The sequence below is a fragment of the Cupressus sempervirens genome, chromosome 10, assembly GCF_028749045.1.
Source record: "Cupressus sempervirens isolate cs-2001-9-10 chromosome 10, ASM2874904v1, whole genome shotgun sequence".
NCBI lineage: Eukaryota > Viridiplantae > Streptophyta > Pinopsida > Cupressales > Cupressaceae > Cupressus > Cupressus sempervirens.
The window spans coordinates 721,756,487-721,772,404 of NC_143127.1; the positions used below are offsets into that span (position 1 = coordinate 721,756,487).

Genomic DNA, 15,918 nt, shown 5'->3' on the forward strand with positions numbered 1-15,918 from the left:
AGGAGAAAAATGCTGCCAAGAAAAGAAAAATTCTGCCTCTCCAAAAAATTTCCCAAGTCTGAAATTTGCCTCTAGAAGAAAATTGCACATCCAAGGAGGAAAAAGGAATGAGAAAATAAGAGGGGAAGCCCCTCTTATACCACACTTTTTGCTTCTCCAAGTGAGTCGACCTGCCTAGAGGAAAAACAAAATTAAATTAGCCCCTTAATTAATGGTCCAAATTTAAATGTAACATTAAATTTACTTAAACCATAGTGAAATTGGCCCATTTAATTGCCAGTTTTGATAAAAAATTTGCAAAATAGGAACAAGGTAAGCTTAGGAGATGTCAAAATTTTCATTTAATAACGTTTTGGCAATAAAAATATCATTAAAATCAAATTTAGAAAGCCAAAATCAATTTTCAATTTCAAATTACCAATTTCTTTTATCATTTCTAAAATCCTCTAGGCAAAAATTTCAACCTAATTAATGCAATTTTGCAATTTAATTCAATTTTAATTTTGACAATGCAATTTTAATCTTTTAACAAAATAAATCCCTTTTCTAGCAGTCAAAATTCAAACTCCAATTTCAATTTCACTATCAAAAATTTCCTTCCAAAAAATTCAAGATTTTTCGAAATGACTAAATCTAACAAATTCATTTTGAAAATGCTCAAGCTTATACAATTGTTTCAAATTTTCAAAAATCCATCTAAGTCCAAAAATTTGCAATTTTATCTTGCCAAGTATTCGTTTTAACCATAAAAAAAAACGTTGTCATTGAATTCTATTTGGCCTAAGGACAAAATTACACGCTTCGGAAAGTCAAGTTTCGCACTGGGTAAAAAAAAAATCCAACCATATCCCTCATGGCCCAAAGGTGTCCAAGGTGTAAAATTTTCAAATCGAAAACCTCTAGACAACTCCAAATTTGCTAAGGCAACTGAAAAAAAGGGGGTCCCCAAAATTTTTGGGGTGATGGTGTGAAAACCTCACAACAGTACTAAAATCGGTTATTGTTTCATAGATGGCATTTAAATGGTGTATGTTAAGGTTCTATAATGTTTAAGCTTGTACAAATCTTGTGCTTAGTTTCATATGAATGACATGTATATTTGCAAATTTCAGTGTATATTTTAAAATTTTCCTATATATATAGCCGTCCCCTTTTGCCGTCCACCCTTGTCCCAAAAAACACCAAAAAGGTTAGCCGTCCTGGAAACTCGTCCCCCCGTCCCTGTCCCAAAAACTCGAGAGAACATAGTTAAATATATAAATGCTTTATATGTTGTCCAAGTAGCTCATGCGTGTCCAATGTATGTACCCTGTTATGAAGTCGCTAGATCCTTACCAAGGTAGTTAGAGGCCATACTTGACGATCGAACCAATGGACTAAAGTGTGCCTCATTCCTTAAATCCTATTTAGCAATGCTTTCTCCCCTTCGTCTGCTCCTACAACCACCCATGCAACATTTCCACAATAATAACAAGTTCTTCCATTTTAAATCAATAGTACAATATAACATAGATAATTGTAGCAATGGCTAACTACCATCATCCAGTAAATATAACAAGCAACAGCTGACTACCATTATCATTAAGCAATTATACATAATAACTGTTAACATCCAAGTTCACATGAAATAAACGGTTATCTATAACTTCCCTTTTCACATGATCAAAAGAAATGATGGTTTTAACTAATCATCTCAATGGCTATAAATTATTTTTAATGAGGTCAAAATTGTGGGATGTAACAATTTCCTAAGGAAACATTGTTTCATTCTTTTGTATATATAGACCTCTCGGTCTCTATTAATATCAAGCAAATCTTTTACCAATTACTTCGTAACAGTTTCATGCACTCTAAAGCAAGATCTCATTTTCTTTTTCCACTTATCAACAATCTTTGTATATTGTTGTTGTATAAAATCTTCCATGCCTGCTTTTTCTTTATCTTTGAAAGTAGGTTAGATTTGTGTTATCGTTGCCCCTATTTGTCTAGAATTGTTCCTTTCCATCCATGAACCAATACATACTCTTTCCTTCAGGTTCCACATGGGCTGCTTTTATAGCACTCTAAATTTCTTGGCATGAAAAAGTACCACATTTTCCACGGATGCTAGATTCTCAGCAAACAATTCTTGTTGTATGATGAGCCTTTCTTGAGTTTCAATGAATCTCAAGTATGCTTATAATAAGGCAACTCTTCTTTCCAATCTTTGACCTTGTTTAGCAATCTTCCTCATTGCTTGATTCATTTTTAAAATATCTGATACTTGAAGAGTGCAATTCACTCTAGTACTCTCTGTGCCATCACAATTTATTCCTACAACTAATTACAATTCTTCTATTCTCTATTTACACTATTGATATTGACAATTTAACTAATTACAATTCTTCTATTCTCTATTTACACTATTGATATCGACAATTTTTGGCTTGGTTAATGCCTCTTGCAAACTGAATTTAAGTGGGGCACTCTTTTACACAATAAATGACACCTTAAAATGCCAAAAAAATATTGAGGTACATTTTTTACTCCTTTCTATTAAAGGGGAGAAACCAACCCAAACATCAAGATGAAGCCATCATGTGACAAGCAATATATCTGTCAAAAAAAACTGCAATGTCACGAAAAACCCTATAAATAATACGTTCTCCATGCTATTGTTTGCAGCAGTTTTGTCATTCTAATAATTCATCCTCCTCTACCCTACAGAAACCCAGTATAGGGAATGGATCCAGCAAAAGATATGTTTTATTTATCTATGCGATACAAAGAAGGTGGTGCCTTGGGTCATGGAAGCCACTGCAGTTGCTCTTAGTTATGGAAAGTGTTGCAACCTCCACATCCATGCACATTGATAATGCTTTGATATTCCTCTTTACTGTCATCTCTTTTTGGACACTATATACTTCGAATTTTAATGTCTACTGGTTTGGTTGGGCTTTCAGCCCTATATTTACCAAGGTTTCTTCCTTTTATAGGAATATGAGCAGACCTAGAGGGTTTGTTTACCTTCTGGGGAATGAAATGGATTGAAAAAAATGGTCTATTTTCTATTCACAAATATAATTGTGTATCAAGATCCTCTATTTTTGATGATCTATCTTTTTCGTTTTGGAGGGGTGAAAAAAAGAGCTGAGCTGAATCTTTTGTGGGTACCATGTTACATATGAAAATTCAAATATTTCCTACTTATTGGACAAAATTATGGCCAAAATATAATTTGCTGACTGGACCATAACTCAGCATGTTTTCAGGTTCAAATGGTGAATTTTTTAAGTTAAATGTATTGAGCACTTTAAAGACTTTATAAGGACGCCTTTTATTAGACTTCTTGCCAATGAGACTTCAGATGAAGATTTTTATGGCCATTTTATGGTTCTCATTTTTCCGGTCATGACTTCAATCCATTTCAGATCATATGATCCATTTGGATTGCTTGAGATACCTTTAGTAATCAGAAATCATCGTCAAAATATTGTCTTTATGTGAGTAAGAATACTTTACAGTAAATGGAATTGCAAGATGAATATGGGTACCAGACAGAAGTGATACTCTTAATCTTTAAAGACAGATGATGAGACTTGCTACGCCTCATGTTTTCAAATGCATCTCACACTAATTTAGAAGAGTTTTTAATTAAATGAGGCAAGAAGTACATAGTAAAATTGAATACAAGCTGAAGAAGTGAATTCAAAATTGTGAAGATGATCTTTATGTTTACCATTTCATGTCTCTTTGAATTCATTTTAGTTGTATTTGGCTACTTTGATCAAGGAGAATAGCTTAGAGTCATGCATAAAAAGGTTGGGGACAGTTTATATTTGGTACAGTTTGTTTACAACTTGAAATTGGTGATGGGGAGGCACAGGCATTGAGCACAACTTCACATTTTCCAACCATGCTTTAATTGAATTAGATGGTTGTAAGTTATAAGTTAGCCAAGAAAGATGCTTGGACTTAGTAACCCAGAATATTGAATGACTTAGGATACACACACACACACACAAAGTTACCAGCTGTAGACTGTATGACAGTTTTTTTCCTTGGGTACAGGAATATAAGTTCAAGTTTGTTTGGAAGCGATATTCCTTGGTCAAGTAGCTTATGTAAGTGGTAGTAAGCTCATGGATGGTTGAGTGAAAAAAATGAAACAAAGTAATGGAATTCACATGCTTGAATAAGGATTTGGTGATGTTGCTAATGCTTGTTAAATCTCGTGTGAACACACCTGCACATTTAAATAAATTTACAAACTTCGCAAGATATTAGTTTTCTTTTGGAGTGTATTTGATTTCAGCTTTTTACTAAATTAATAAAGCTCCATTTTGCACATGTTCTATCACCATTTTCAAGTTAAAGATAGATGGTCAATTTTTCCACTCATTTTAAAACCTTTTGATTTTATCAGGTTTCAAAATCTAGGAGAGTTGATGACTCTTGGAAAGAATGATGCAGTATGTACCTTGAACTTTCCAGAGGGCTTAGTCTTAGAGGACCGCATAGGTTATGCAGGTATAAACATTGGACTAATATGCATTAGGCTATACAAACAGTCTTCAATTACTAGCAGTGCAGTAGTGGTTATCTATCAAACATGCACAATAATGTTATCTAATGTTTGTCTGGTTATTGCAGCAAGGAAATTGGCATACCTATATCGAATGCCTACTGATGAACACAGAATTAAAGTTGGTCTTAGCTGGTTGGCAAAATCTGCAGTTGATTCCATTGCATCTTTGCAAAGTACAGTTGCTCAAGCTTTGAGGAGCTGAACATTTCTGAATTTATTTGAAATTATAGCCATGTTTATGTAGTATAATGTATGGCTAGTTTGGACAATACATACATGTTATTTATAACGGATCTCTTTAATATTGTTTTTGGAACTTTTTAAAGCTGGTTCTTCTCGTAGTATGCAAAACTATTATCTTGCACGTTAATGAATGCCATTGGTTCATGAACTTTGAAAATGGCATCCAATTTAGAGAGGTATGGGTAGCTTTTTAGCTCAATTTCTGTATGTCTGAGGAGATCAACATGATCTCAAGTCTTCAAAGAGATTGTATATTAGCCTTCCCATCAATGCTTTTCTAAAATCTTGCAAAAGATTGTGTCAGCCTTTTGATGCATCCTTTTCTAAAACCTTGCAAGAGATTGTATAGGAGGCTTTCCATGCATGGTTTTTTGTACCCCATATTATATCCACTTTTGAATCACCTTTTCTCATGGTTACACCATTGTCGGGGGGACGTCAGAATGGGTCACAATTTGGAGACTGCAGGGGGGTTGTTTATACTATATATTATACATATGGTACTCAAAATGCTAGTTATGAAAAGATGTGTAATACTATTAAGAAGTAATATGCCAAATAGTAAAATAGTAAATACTTGAACATTGAATAATGTACATCGAAGTGTTCTCAACCTTATACTCTTCTTCTTGCTGTAGCAATCAATTAGAATTGAAAATGTGAAAAAAATGAAACTTGGAGGCCTTAAAGGAGAGGAAGACTAGAGGTCAGCCCAATAGGGTTTGAATAGAACAAAAAAAATAATACAAATGTTTTTTAAAACATAACTTTGTATGTTGTCATAGTGGGGGACACCACAGGCATCCCCCCCAGGATTTTGGGATGTCAGGACATCTCCATATTCTCGACAACAGGGGCAAAAAACAGTGTTGTTGGGGACGTTGATGCAGGAGCATCCTAGGTTGCCTTGCTATCCTACTCATCTTTGTGTATTCTGTCAGTTACTGCCGAGTTCTAGTATTAGCTGAGCATGGTGATTCTCGAGTGCAATAGTGATCGAGTTCCTGTAGTTGTCGAGTTCATGTGCCGAGTGAGCTCGTTGGTTTGTTGATGCTCGGTTCCTTCTTTGACTGAGTTTGTTTGTGTTGGTTCATAGTGAGAGCCAACTTGTTCATTTATTTCAAGCTGTGAATTTAATGTTAGGATCATGCATTGGGATGTTTGTAGACCGTTATAAGGTCGACCTTCACTTGTGTAGAGATCTAGAATCTTCTGGAAGTCATTTTGGCAAGTGTACGTAGCAAGTCTAGTTTTAGATTTAGAGAGATCAAGTAGAAGAATTGTAGAAGTTAGCAAGCTAGAGTTTGGATATCTGATCGTAGTACTATCATGTTGGATGCATTTTGATGTATCTAGTCTTGTATTGACCGCAACCCATAAGGCCTCACAGCTGGTAATGTTTGTTGATATTATGATGAATCGATAAAGATATTTTTTGTTTCTTCTCTCTTTGGTATTGTTCTTTGTTATTTTCTTTTGTTGTGTTTACTAAGCAAGGTGTTTGGATAGTTAGGTGTTCCTTTGGCCCTAATTCTCCAACCATCCCTACGTTAGGTGCTATCAGAGCTTGAGGTTTGTCCTTGAGGAGATTGGATCATATAGAACCTAGATTGATTTTGGTTGTAGGGTGAAAAATCTGTGGATTTGACCTATAACTAGCAGAGGGTTACGATCATGGAATAACTTGTGATGTGAATATTAGGATTTAACTGTGTGATTTTTGAGTCAAACTCATTGACCCATGTTTCATGAGTAGTGATTCAACATGAATCCATCTCTCATGAGAATAAATGGAACACTTAGCACTCATTGGATCTAGGTGATGCTCACAATTTGACTTGTTGTGGAAATTATCTCCTACTTATCAATGGAATAACTTGTTCGTCAAAATGGTTCGAGGTAGAGGAAATGCCAATAATGCCATATTGAACATGTTGAGACAGATTGCAGCCAAATTAGATGTTGTGGAGATAGCCCAGAGGAGAGGAGTGCACCTTGATGGTGTGAGTGATGATGAAGCAGTGACACTAAACCCTAATCCTTATCCTAAGGAAGATCCAAATGAGGAAAGATTGTTGATAGTGTTTTGTCTAAGGCACATTCGAAGCATGTTGTCGAAGTTGTTGCTTGTGATCACAAATTGGAGACCAATGTTTTGTTGGATTAGATCTCTAATATGGAAAAGTTCTTTGAGTTTGAACACACTCTTGATAATAGGAAGGTGAAGATTGTAGTCGCTAGGTTGAAAAGTCATGTCTCATTGTGGTGGGAGCATTTGCAAATTGATAGACAGAAAAGAGGAAAAAAAAAGATTAGAACTTGGTTGAAAATGGTGAACAAGGTCAAAAAGTTCCTTTCTATTGATTACCAAGTTAAATTGTTGAGAAAGATGTAAAACTTGAGACAAAAGGACATGGCTGTGAAGGAGCACACCAAGGAATTTTATAGATTGGACACCAAATTTGGACATGTTAATGATGAGGTTGAAAAAGTTGCAAGGTACCTAAATGGATTGAGATCTGGAATTCAAGATGAAATAAGTTTTGTGGAATTGGATAATGTGGAAGAAGCATATCAATATGCCTTCAAAGCTAAGGAGATCTTGACAAAGAAGCGTGAACAAAGACGTAGAGGTAGAGGTAGATTTCACAAAGGCAAAGGTAGATCTTATGGAGAAAGTGGCATATCTGGTAATATAGTACAAGATAAAGGAAAATCTAAATGAAAAAGTGATGAGAAAGGCAAGACCGAGTGGAAAGATGGCAATTCTTACCAAGGAAGAGGTAATTCTTACCGAGGTAGTTATCAAAGGGTAGGATTTAAGTGGTAATTGCTATAAATGTGGCGAAGGACATCGAGCCTTTGAATGTAAACATTCTAAAAGGGGGAATGAAGGTAATAATGGCCAAAATGTTGTGATTCAAGGGGAGCTTTAGAGTTCACCAAGTGGACTTGAGGCTAGAGAAAACTCGATGGTAAGGATAACTTTGTGTAGTGAAAGAGTTGATGAAGAACCTGTCATGAGGAGAAGTCTTTTCAAAACCACATGTAAGATGGAAAGAAAATGTTGCAAGGTGATTGTTAATAGTGGCAGTTCAATAAATTCGGCATCAGAGGAATTGGTTACAAAGTTGCAGTTGTAGAGGTCGAGACACCCTAAACCCTATCATGTTTCATGGATCAAGGATGAACATAAGTTTTTGGTAAGTGAGCAATGTGTTGTAAAATTCAAGATTGGAAATGATGAAGTTCTATGTGATATTGTGCCTATGGATTGTTGTCATATTATGTTGGGTAGAACTTGGCAATATGATATAGACATGTTGTGCATGATGATAGATTGAATCAATATACTCTTTGGGTGAATGAAGTGAAGAAAAAAATGTTGCATTTGATTGAAGTTCCATTTGAGGCAAATAGTACTACTGCTAGAATTTGTATGGTCAATGGGAAACAATTTGAGGACATGAAGAAGTACTAAGTCTATTTTGCTATAATTCATAGAGGATCGAGTTGTGATAGTAATGGCCAAGTGTCAAAAAGTAGTAATGGCAATGTGACAGAAGAGAATAGAGGTCGAGTAACAATAGAAGTTGACAGCATTAGCCAAGTACTGACAAAAATTGAAAATTTGCTTAGTGGATACAAGATCATTGCAGATGTCCTTGATGGTTTACCACCAGTAAGAAGTATAAGTCATTGTATGGATTTGATTCTTGGAGCTAGTTTGTCGAATAAAGCACCATATAGATTGACACCTACAGAGAATGAAGAACTTAACAGATAAGTGCAAGAATTGTTGCAAAAATGTTTGATCAGAGAAAGCTCGAGTCTGTGTGTTGTACCTGTTGTATTGACACCTAAGAAGAATGAAGAATGTGTATTGACTCCAGAGCTGTTAACAAGATAATAGTAAACTATACAAAGGATGGATGACATAATGGATTGTTTGAGTGGAGCAAAATATTTTACCAAGATTGATTTGAAAAGTGGTTATCATCATATCAGAATCGAAGAAGGTGATGAGTGGAAGACTACTTTCAAAACAAAGGATGGTTTGTACGAATGGTTGGTAATGTCTTTGGTTTTGACTAATGCACCAAGTACTTTCATAAGATTGATGAGTGAGGTTCTAAACAAATTATTGGGTAAATTTGCAATTGTGTATTTGATGATATTTTGAGATTTAGTAAGACTAAGGAAGAACATCTTGAGCATATTAGACAAGTGTTGTAGAGGTTAATTAAAGGGGAGAAATTGTTGATTAATTTGAAGAAGTGTTCCTTTATGCAAGAAGAGATTGTGTATTTGGGATTTGTCATTTCAACTAATGATTGGAGAATGGATCTTAAGAAGGTTTAAACAATTTTGGAGTGGTGTACACTTGAGAATGTGGGTGAGGTAAGATCATTTCATGGTATGGTTAGTTTCTATAGAAAGTTTATGAGGAATTTTAGTTCTATTTGTAATGCTATGACTGAGACTATGATAGGAGATCAAAAGGATGTTAAGTGGACACATGGAGTTGATAAAGAATTTTGAGACTTTGAAACAAAAGGTTGTTGAGTTGCATGTATTAGCTATACTTGATTTCAATAAGGCATTTCAAGTTGAATGTGATGCAAGTGGTAGTACAATTGGAGATCTGTTGAGTCAAGAAGGTTAACTTATTGCTTTCTTTAGTGAGAAATTGAATGATGCTAAAAAGAAGTATTTGGTATATGATCAAGACAATTATGCTATTGTTTAGGCCTTGAAGAAGTGAAGACATTATTTGATTCCTAAAGAGTTTGTGTTGTATACTGATCATAAAGCTTTACAATATTTGAGAAGTCAACATAAGTTGAATAAGAGATATATGAAGTGGGTTGAGTACTTGCAGAGTTACACATGTGATAAAACTTAAAAGTGGAGTCACTAATCGAGTTGCAAATGCATTGAGCAAAAGACGTTCTTTATTGATCGAGATAAAGGTTGAAGTTCTTAGCTTTGATGAGATGGAGTTGTATGACATTGACCTTGATTTTTCTAAGGCATGGAGAGAGTGCAGAGCATTGAATCTATCAGATTAGCCGAGTAAGTATGAAGATTATTTTATTCAAAAAGGTATATTATTCAAATGGATTCAATTGTGTATACCAAGAAGTTCTATGAGATTTAATTTGATTAGGTAAAAGCATTGTGGTGGATTAGTTGGGCATTTTGGAATTGATAAGACATTGGGTTTGCTTAAAGACAAGTATTATTGGCCACATATGTATAAAGATGTTCAAAAATTTTTATGGAGTTGTGGAATTTGTCAAATTGCAAAAGGATTAAGTTAGAATACTAGATTGTACACACCTATTTCTATTTTGATAAACCTTGGATAGACATTAGTATGGATTTTGTTCTCGGAATACCTAAAACAATAAGAGGTTATGATTCCATGTTGTTGTGGATAGATTTGCTAAGATGACACATTTCATATCGTGTCGGAAGACATTTGATGTAGTGCATGCTGTAGAGCTTTTCTTCAAAGAGGTTGTTACATTGCATGGATTACCAAGAAGTATTATCTTTGACAGAGATAGCAAGTTTGTTGGTTATTTCTAAAAGACTTTGTGGAAGATGAATACTCAGTTAAAGTTTAGTTCTACATTTCATCCATAGACAGACGTTGAGAATACAAGCTTGGGTAAATTTTTGAGATGTTTAGTTGGAGATAAGCCTAGTAACTGGTATATAGTATTGGCACAAGTTGAGTTTGCATATAATAATTTCGTGAATATCAGTACTGGGAAATCACCTTTTTAGATTGTTATTGGAATGCAGCCTAGAGGTATATCATATTTGAGGGATGTTGTTAATGAAGAGAAGAGAAGTGCTAAAGGGGAATTATTTGCTGAAGTTATGAAATCTTTGCATGAGGAGTGAAGTTGAGGTTGGAACAAATTAATCACAAGTATAAGGAAAATGCAGAGAAGTCTAGAAGATACCATGCTTTTAAAGTTGGTGATGAGGTGATGGTTCATTTGAAAAGAGATAGATTTCCTGTTGGAAGATACAATAAGCTAAAAATGAAGAAGTTTGGTCCTTATAAAATCTTGAGGAAGTTTGATAGTGGTAATGCTTATGAAGTAGAGTTACTTGGTGACATTAATATATCTCCTATATTGAATATTGTTGATTTGTATGAGTATCACAAGTCAAATGATGAAATTGTTGCACCAAGTGATAATCCTAAGAAGAGGATTGAAGAGATTGAACAAGTATTGGATCAAAGAATTAGCAAGAGAACGAGAGGAAAAGATTACTAGAATATTTGGTGAAGTGGAAGAACAAACCTGTGGAGGATGCTACATGGATCTCTCAATCTGAGTTGGATTCAACTTAGGTTGTCATGCTTTCATGATTCAAGAGAATCATTTCTTTCAACCCTAGTTGTCTGATGTAGGAACATCCTAGTTTACCTTGCTATCTTGCTCATATTTATGTATTTTGTAAGCTCTAAACAAGTTGCAGTTGTTGTTGAGTTCCAGTATTGGTAAAACGGGGTGGTAGGAAGAACTAGAGTTGTATAGTGATTGTCAAGTGCAATAGTGATTGAGTTCTTGCTTTAGCTGAGTTCCTTCATCTGCAAAGTGGACTTGTTTGTTTGTTGATGCTCAGTTCCTTTTTGGACTGAGTTTGTCTTTGTTGGTTTCTAGTAAGAGCTAACATTTATTTCAAGCTATGAACTTAACGTTAGGATCATGCATTGGGATGTGTGCAGACCATTATAAGACTGACCTTCACTTGTGTAAAGATCTAAAATCTTATGTAAGTCATTTTGGCAAGTAGAAGTAGCGAGTCTAGGTTTAGATTTAGAGAGAGATCAAGTAGAAGAATCATAGAAGTTAGCAAGCGAGAGTTGGGATATCTTATCGCAATCCTATCATGTTGGATACATTTTGATGTATATTTGATCTTGTATTGGTCATAACCCAAAAGACCTCGCATCGGGGCATGTTTGTTGATATTTTGTAGATATTTGTTGTTTCTTATCTCCTTGGTGTTGTTCTATGTTATTTGTTTTCGTTGTGTTTACTCAACAAGGTGTTTGGACAATTAAGTGTACCTCTCAACCTAATTCTCCAACCCTCGTTGCATCAGACGTTAGAATGTCATCCCCAAATCTTGGATGCATCCTTGTTCCACGAGCGCTAAGGATTTTAGTGGGGACGCATCCTCATGGTACACTACTTTTTGTTTGTTTAGATAGTTATTGTCTTATAGGTTGTTCAATGTAAGTGGTTGCACACTAGTTTATGTTAAATGCATAATTGTTTCAACATTAAGTTGTGGGGAATGCTTGAGAGTTTTGGGGGGGCATGTCCTCGGGGTACACTACTTTTTCTTTGTTTTGATAGTTGTTATCTTATAGGTTCTCCATGTGAGTTTTTGCACACACCAATATGCTAACTACATAATTGTTTCAACCTTAAGTTCAGAGGAGAATCATGGCCTAGAGTATGTTATTTATCTTTTTTGTACACAATCTAAAAATCAAAAGATTGTTATATTTGTATGGATACTTGTTTTCATTATAAAATTATTGATCGATTGCTTGCCAAATTTAAATTAATAAATAAAACTATTTCTAGTCAAGTTTTAGTTTAGCATGAATGCTCTTGGTTTCAATAGTGTCCTCTTCAAAAATTTGGAGGTGCGTAAGGATTGGAAAATAAAGTGTGAGCCAAGGGGAGTTAGATTGAAAAGTTAGAATATATATTGAACATATATAATAATTATGCAATTAATCACAAGATTTTATAATATATAACATGAACCTACAAGCAACCCTTTAGTTTCTTTGATTATATTTATATGACTGCATAATTCATTAATCATCATGAAGGAACCTAAATGATGTTGATTATATTAAAATTTTATGTGTGATTGAATAAGGATGTGAATAGATAAATACACATGTATGTATGTGGGCACGCATGTATAATCAAGAGGTCATCCGTATTAAAGACCACCCAAACAACCTCAATGGAAATTAAGGGGGACATCTAATTCCAATGTGACAACCCTTCTTGACTTATCCTCTAGTGTTTGTTTGGATTGCTTTTATCTTTTTGTTTCCTTCAATCTTTTTCTTTTGGTCACGTCTTCATTTTGAGTTATCTTGGGACTTAACCAGAGTTTTTAATCAAAAGTTAAAGTGCATGTGTAATTGGATTTTAGAACCGTGATTGCATATTTTAAATATTAGACCTTATAAATTGATGTTATGTTGCACTTTTTTAAATATATGACTTAAAATCATTTTCTATTATATTTTTACATTATATGGTTGCACTTTTTGATCTTCGAAGTTCTAACTTAAGTGATTGAAGTGATAAAGTGCACTTTTTAATCTAATATAATGTTGGGCTGCATTTTAATGTTTCAACTTAAATGACTTAAGTGAAAATCTCACTTTTTCAACCCATTTACACAAGGCATGTAAAATGTTAAGTGTAAATATGTAATGGACCCCAAAAAGTGAGATTCACTTAAGTGAATCAATTAAACATGTGTCAAATAGAAACTTTAAGTTGTGTAAGTCTCTTACATGTGTAATTGCACTCAAGAAGTGTGATTTTACTTATAATTTCTCACGAGGGACAAATCACACCTTTTTGGGTCAATTGAATGTTGCATATTAAATATTTTTCAATATGCAATATTTATTTACTCTTATAAACCACGATTTGGCTTGTAAAACTACTTGTTTCTCATCAAAACAACTTGGTTGGGTGGTTGTACATGGATTTTAAAATATGCATTTCATTTTGCAAACCCCGATTTGCTCATCTACATGTAAAATGGAACATGTAATCCACCTAGAAAAGTGTGACCAACTCTAGACTTCGAGTTTTATACAAAATGCAACATGCAAATTAGGTCGGGAAAGTGTGATGTGCACTTGACATGCATTTTAAAATATATATTCCAACTTATAAACCACAATTTGCACTTTACATATGTTTTTAAAACATGTAAATAAGCCCAAAATGTGTGATTTGCATTTAGGGGCAAATATGCAATGTGTAATATGTTTTGAGAAGACTGATCTGCATTAGAAAATTTATTTTTTAATATGTAAGTGGGTTGGAGAAACCTGATTTCCATAAAACTTATGCATTTTAAAACATACACTCCAACATGAAAAGAGGATCAATAAGTCTGAGTTTCACCAAATGCTTGCATTTAAACATGATTCTTCCATTCTCTTGGGCATTTGAGTTTGTAAGAGCTTCCTTATTACATATGCGTGCATTTTAAATATGAAATTTTCATTGTGAACCTCGATTTCTCTTGGGCATTGAGTTCAATGCTCTTTCCTTGCATATTTTAAATGTGTATTTGCTCACAAGAACCCTAATTTTGGGTCATTAAGGCAAAAACATCACGTAAATATGGACCAAGAAAGCACGATTCATGCTATAACTCCCATTTTGGACATGTAAAGCACTTGTGAAAGTACATTTTTCTTGGGCGCTTAGAGCTAGATGCATGTGTTTTTTGCATTTGTTACATTTTCAATTTACTCTACGAAACATGATATGCATTTGTGGGTGCATTTCAGCACATGTAAATACTTTTAAGATGTGTGATCTGTATTTGTGAAGGCATTTGCAATAACATTTGCACGTGGAAAACCCAATTTAGGGTTGGAGTTTGAATTTTTCAAAGGCATTTGATCTACACATACAAACACACTTTTAAAACCTATTTTGTAGAGGAGAGTTTTATTACTACTTCTTCCTGCTCCAATTTGTTTTTCTTTGCTCTCTTACTGTAAGATTTGAGTTTTGTTTGCATTTCTTGATCATTTTTCTTTTTTTTTGCATTCTTTTTCTCTATCTTCCAAATGTTTAAACATAACCATAGATTTTTGTTCCAAGTTATTAAATTAATTCAAACTCTCATTCTATGTAAATGCAAAAGGTTTTTCCTTCAAAAACAAATTTGCATGCAAGGGTGAAATGTTGGAACTTATCAAAGTTGAGTCAAAGCAAGAGGTTTGTTCTTCATTTTGGTTTTTTTCATTTTTGTAAATACTTTGTGTGTTTGTTGTTGTTTGTTTTTGGTTTGCTTATGAAGAAAAAATTAAAATTTCTCCCAAAGAATGCAAGTATCTTTCCATATTTCTAGCTCTTCAAAATTCTTTCTCCAATTTTCGGCCAACTCCACACTCCCCAAATATGTAATTGGGTTTCTAAAATCCGATTACACATTTACATATGTTAAAAAAAGGTGAATATTTCATCGCATTTAAATGCATTCCTAAAACCTGATTTTGGGAAAATCTCACATTGTTAAACACAAAATTTTTATTCACATGCTCCCATGCTACATCTACTTGCATTCTTATCACATTTTGCCCATATGCAATCCACCTACAAAAAAATGATTTCAGTCATTTTAGCTCAAATTAAAAGCTTTTCGAACCATCTTTGGGCTATCTAATTGTTGAAAAAGCATCTAAATCATACCTAGGACCCTTATACTCCATGGATCTGTCATCATTGTTCAAATCTTAAAACCTTCATGGATTCAATCCCATTATAAGATGATTTGACCCTTTGGAATTTTTATGTTGCAATGAACTCTTCAAGTTAAGATATGTAAGAGTTTCTTCCACGAATAGAGACATCATGTTGAGAAGACATGCTTTGAATCTCAAAAAGAAATATTTCATTTAGTCTCCACTTTCCCAATGGCTGCCCTAGATCACAAGTCTGTGTGGGAATGCGCCAAACAATTTTTAAAAATTAGTTAAACATGGTGCAGGGAAAGTTGTTTTGAGTTGACATCCCAACATCATTAAGAAGGTTTTCAAAGTGAAACTCCAAAATGTGCAAATCTAACGAAGAATAATTCACAGTAACTATGGAATTAGAAAAGCTTGATTACATCAAGTTTTCAAATGACAACCAACAATTCATCAAACAGAATCAGAGGCTGTCAAAAGATGCAACACCATGGTTATTGCATCCTAATCTTGTGATCAATTGTGATTGCATCATCAAGTACAAGGCCTTTTTTGATAATCCACATTATTGATTCATTTAGAATCAATTGTTTCAACA

General features: G+C 34.1%; 1 protein-coding gene across 3 annotated transcripts in view; it reads left to right on the forward strand.

The window, feature by feature from the left end:
- Nucleotides 1-5,103, forward strand: part of NDC1 (NAD(P)H dehydrogenase C1) — a 247,301-nt gene extending 242,198 nt beyond the window's left edge. For all 3 annotated transcript variants that reach the window (XM_089804470.1, XM_089804472.1, XM_089804471.1), the window contains 2 exons: nucleotides 4,406-4,509; nucleotides 4,633-5,103. In XM_089804470.1, the coding sequence (XP_089660596.1) occupies nucleotides 4,406-4,509; nucleotides 4,633-4,769 (241 nt within the window). In that variant the 3' untranslated portion in view covers nucleotides 4,770-5,103. The remainder of the gene's footprint in view (nucleotides 1-4,405; nucleotides 4,510-4,632) is intronic.
- The last annotated feature ends 10,815 nt before the right edge of the window (nucleotides 5,104-15,918 follow it).